A 4,357-nucleotide genomic window follows, 5' to 3' on the forward strand; every position below is an offset into this window, starting at 1 on the left:
CCAAGAAACTGAAACCGGATAAATATTGTTTCTCATCATTTTCATTGACTTTTAGAAATATTTCTGAAGCAGACATAAAACTGGCCATTTTACTTCCCCAGGGAATTATATTTACCCCGGGCAAAGTCCCTTTAAGTAGAGAACCTAGAAAGAAGAGAGCTATTCCCCAGATTTAACTAAAGTAGGAGAAGTTTTTAAATAGTAGCATTTTACCTTGGTAAGAAGATTAAAGGTAATATCTGTTAAATTTGAGAATTTGCAGCAATTCTGGTTGCTGGTTCAGTACTTTATTACAAAATGAATAATATGGAAGTAGGTATTGAGTGATAATACACGTATAATCCAGTGGAATTTCTTGTTGGCTCTGGGAGGGAGAGGGAAAAAACATGAATCATGGAACTATGGAAACATATTTAATTGAAAACTAAATTTAAAAATTGTGTTTGTTTATAACATTAAAATACTCACTTAACTCCATCCCTCCCCCATTGCCCAATTTAATTTTCTCATTCCTCATACTTCTTGATTTCTTGGCCACATTTGACATGATGGTTCATCTTTTCCTTCTGGATACTCTCTTCTGACTAGGTTTTTATGACTTTGCTCTTTCCTAGTTCTCTTTCAACCCATAAAACTGCTCTTTCCTGGTCTTTGGTGGACATCCATCTATTAGACAACCACTAATCATGAGTATCCCCAAGGCTCTGTCTTGGATCCTCTTCTCTGTTTTCTTTACTCCTTCAGTCATCTTATCAACTCTCATGGACTCAGTTATCATCTTCATCTGCTTCCTTCTTTATTCATATATTTCCTATTTTTAAGTTAAACTTTATCTCTTAAACTATCTCTGACTCTCCAAGTTCTGAGACCTGTCCTTACTCAGATATTTATTTTTAAGTTCTCTCCTAGCTTTCACTATCTAATTCTGGCGACATCCATGGCAGACAGCACAATGACAGAGTAACTCTAGGCAGAGATAACACCTCCTGAGCATGGGCTGGGGTAATCTTGAATTTAAGCACTGTCTCGGGACCATTCCTCAGCATTTGTGGGCAGTAGTCACTGATTCCTTTCTGCCTGATTCTTTCACTTCTTTCTATTTCTGGACAGGGACAACTGGGGGCTCTTCTCCCTTCTGTAGAATTTGTTCCCCAGGACTCTTACCCAGCATCCCATTTGTGTGTTTATCCTATGTGCTAACATAGGGAGGATATATTTTGGTGTGACCCCTTCTCTCTTTCTCTTTCCTTGAACATGGCTGCTGAAACTAGCTTTTAGCCAGGCAGGAGGAGAATTTACACACGCCGTCTTCCTTTAGCTAGAAAATTAGACTTTTAATGCCTATTTTTTTTAAAAAAAAAATTTCTTTTACTTCAAGTGAGTATTGATAAACTTTATAAAATTAATACTTGGAGTTATTGATATTAGTTTAAATCTTACAATTCCCTCCTTCTCATCTCTTCCTATTCATATAGACTTATAGCCTGATTGGACTTCCTCCTGACCTTACACTGGATAGTATAAATGATGTCAGCTGGCAGTGGGCAGTAAGGGGGCAGTAATAAGAATGGGACGGGCATACTCTGAAATCTTGCCTTTCTCACTAGTTAGCACTGATTAAACAACTGCAAAACCTGGAGTTTCGGCATTAATTAAACATGAATTGTATATTAATTCTCCAGTCTGCGTTCTAGATGGGTAATGTTCTATGCTAGAGATCAGCTTTGAACCCCTTTTTGTTTTATTAGTTGCTTATGTTGTTAGAAATAATTACCTATAATGGTCCTCTGATGTACTGTATTTCCTCCCCATGTGCCCACTCTGGAAGGGCATCAAGAACTCTCCCTTACAAATGATGACAAGGTGGATAATGGAGGAACATGGAACCTGGTCACTGAGGCCTCCAGTTTTGCATATGTTCCTTATTCCCTATGATGTACCTCCCCCTGAGTTTGGAAAGGGAGATGCGAAGCTACCAGACCCCAATAAATATACTAACTCTGATCCATAGGGTGTGGAAGCTGCCACCCCCTGGTGGAAGCTGCTACTCCACAAAGGAAACTCCACTCCTTGGAGGAAGCTGCCATCCTTTTGCAGAGCTACTACTCCATACTATCAGCTCCAAAGAGGTTAACCCCTTAGCTCCTGGGCTTACCTACCTGCCCTAAGGCTACTTTAGGCTGGTATTAGGCTAGATTAGCCCCTAGATTACTCCACCAGCTATTAGGCTTTTAAACCACCACAAACCAACTCTATTTCAAATTCTTTTCTTACTTTTGGACTGAGTGGAATTTGAGTCTCCCATTCTTGGGGTGAGACCCTGCTACAAACTTGGATATGTTTCTTCCACATGATAAATGCTGCCTGATGTAGTTGGGGGCTTCAGACTCCAGTGGTCTGGGGATTCAGATGTTTGAATGTTCCTGCTGAGAGTTCCAAGGCCAAAGTTCTTGCACCATTCTCCAGAGCTATGAGGAAGTCTGAATTGTCTCCTCCTAGATGCTCTTTGCTCTTAGTTACGGTTTTTGATTACATATAGGGAGCCAAGGACTCTGGGGAGTGATGTGGTTTCTAGACAGAGAATATCTCTCTACTGGATCAGAGATGCTGCTGTTGCTTTTGATACTCTAGATCCTGGGGGATGAGAAGGGAAAGGACTGGGGTTGGGATGGTCAAAGTTGCCCTTCAGGAGTCTGGGGAGAGTGGGGCAGTTGAAGGAGCACATATAATCCAGTCTTTGATTTTACTTGTGAACTCTGTTCGAGGCCTCTTCCTGCTTTAAGACCTATGACTCTATTATGTGAAGTTTTACGATTAGTGTTGTCTGAATACCTTTCTGCCCATAGGGTCCCTGTCCCAGCACCCAGACCTTAAGCTACAGGCCCCAACATTAGTGACAGTGTAGGAGGGACTGTGCATCCAGATCCCCTGTTCTTTCTCCTATCCTTTCCATACCACAAATAATGGACAGCCAGCTTATGGATCCTGGTTCAAGGATGGAGCCAACATTTACAGAGACAAACCAGAGGTGACAAATGATCCAAGACGAGAGGTGCAGGAGGAGGCCGGGGGTGATTCTACCTTGTTGGGGACCCCATGGAGAACAACTGTTCCCTGAGCATCATGGAGGTCCAGAAAAGGGACAGTGGGCAATACTTCTTCCGGATAGAGAGAGGAAACTTGGTGAAATACAGTTACAAAGCTTTCATGGTTAATGTGACTGTGAAAGGTAGGATCTTTCATGACAAGGTCTCTGCCATGGAATTGGGGAGTTGGGGGTCCCTTATGTTCCATGTTTCAAGGGGAGGGCTGTCCACAGGGACAGGTATGACCCCTATCAGGGCCATTTGTGGGCTCGTTTCTTTGGAGAAACAGGGCAGGAGTCAGACTAAAAGAGTTAGGAATTGGCAATGATCTTGGGTATCCTGGGAGTCAGAGACAGAGCCAAGGATTTTGGAGGAGGGATAGATATTCTTGAACATAGAGCCTGAAAACCAGCATCAAGTGGGGTCTAGATTTTAGGTTCCTTTTTCCACTGAACAAGGTCAGAAGTGAATGGGTTAGGCCCTGGAGGGATGAAGGATAGACAGAGCTATGACCTGGAGGTGACATCTTAGTGACAGAGGAATGTAGAGATAGAGGAAAGATGGTCTTAAGTCTATCAGTTAAAGGTGGAAGTTTCTTCTCCAGAGTTTGTTTCATTTTTCTCTCCCCCAGCTCTGACAGAGAAACCAGAAATCTACATTCCAGAAATCTTAAAACCTGGATACCTGGTGAAAGTTCTTTGTTTGGTACCATGGGCTTGTGTGAGCACATCTCTCATCTTCTCCTGGAAAGGAACTGCCCTTTCTTCCCAGACATTCAGCAGAAGGAGCCCCTATTTCTCTGAGCTGACTTTTACCCCAGAGCCCCAGGACCATGGCTCCAACCTCACCTGTCAAGTGACCTTCCTTGGTGTCAGCATAGAGAGATCTGTCCAGCTCATGATGGCTGGTGAGTTCTGAGAGGCAAGGTACTTACTTCCCTCTGAGACACTAGGGAAGACATGTCCATGTGCGGAAAGAATTGGGGTTAGGAAACAGGTTGGCAAAAGATCTGTGTAAGAACTGGGGGTTGGTGGTTGGCATCTAGGGTGTCTGCTCCAGTTGCTATCTCTTCTTCCTCCTTTTAGAGGAACAGAAAAGCTCCTGGCCTGTGGTATTGACCCTCCTCCGAGGAGCCCTCATGGGAATTGGCTTCCTCCTCACCTACGGCCTCACCCACTTCTACTATAGCAGGTATGTCTGCCCCTCCCTTCCCCATTTGACCCTGGGATCTGTTCCCACCCACTTTAGCCTCAGGGTTCTCCCTTTCAAGG

The 4,357-nt window shown here is 43.4% G+C and overlaps 1 protein-coding gene across 1 annotated transcript; it reads left to right on the top strand.

The window, feature by feature from the left end:
* Positions 1-2,846: 2,846 nt before the first annotated feature.
* On the top strand, positions 2,847-4,277 carry LOC123254907 (sialic acid-binding Ig-like lectin 14; the record flags this gene model as incomplete). Its single annotated transcript, XM_044683799.1, is given in 5 exon segments — positions 2,847-2,901; positions 3,016-3,071; positions 3,074-3,229; positions 3,718-3,993; positions 4,172-4,277. Coding segments are annotated over 5 exon segments (649 nt in total), but the record flags the coding sequence as incomplete, so codon positions are not given.
* Between the last annotated feature and the right edge of the window lie 80 nt (positions 4,278-4,357).

Source organism: Gracilinanus agilis, unplaced genomic scaffold, assembly GCF_016433145.1.
Source record: "Gracilinanus agilis isolate LMUSP501 unplaced genomic scaffold, AgileGrace unplaced_scaffold35233, whole genome shotgun sequence".
Classification (NCBI taxonomy): Eukaryota; Metazoa; Chordata; class Mammalia; order Didelphimorphia; family Didelphidae; genus Gracilinanus; species Gracilinanus agilis.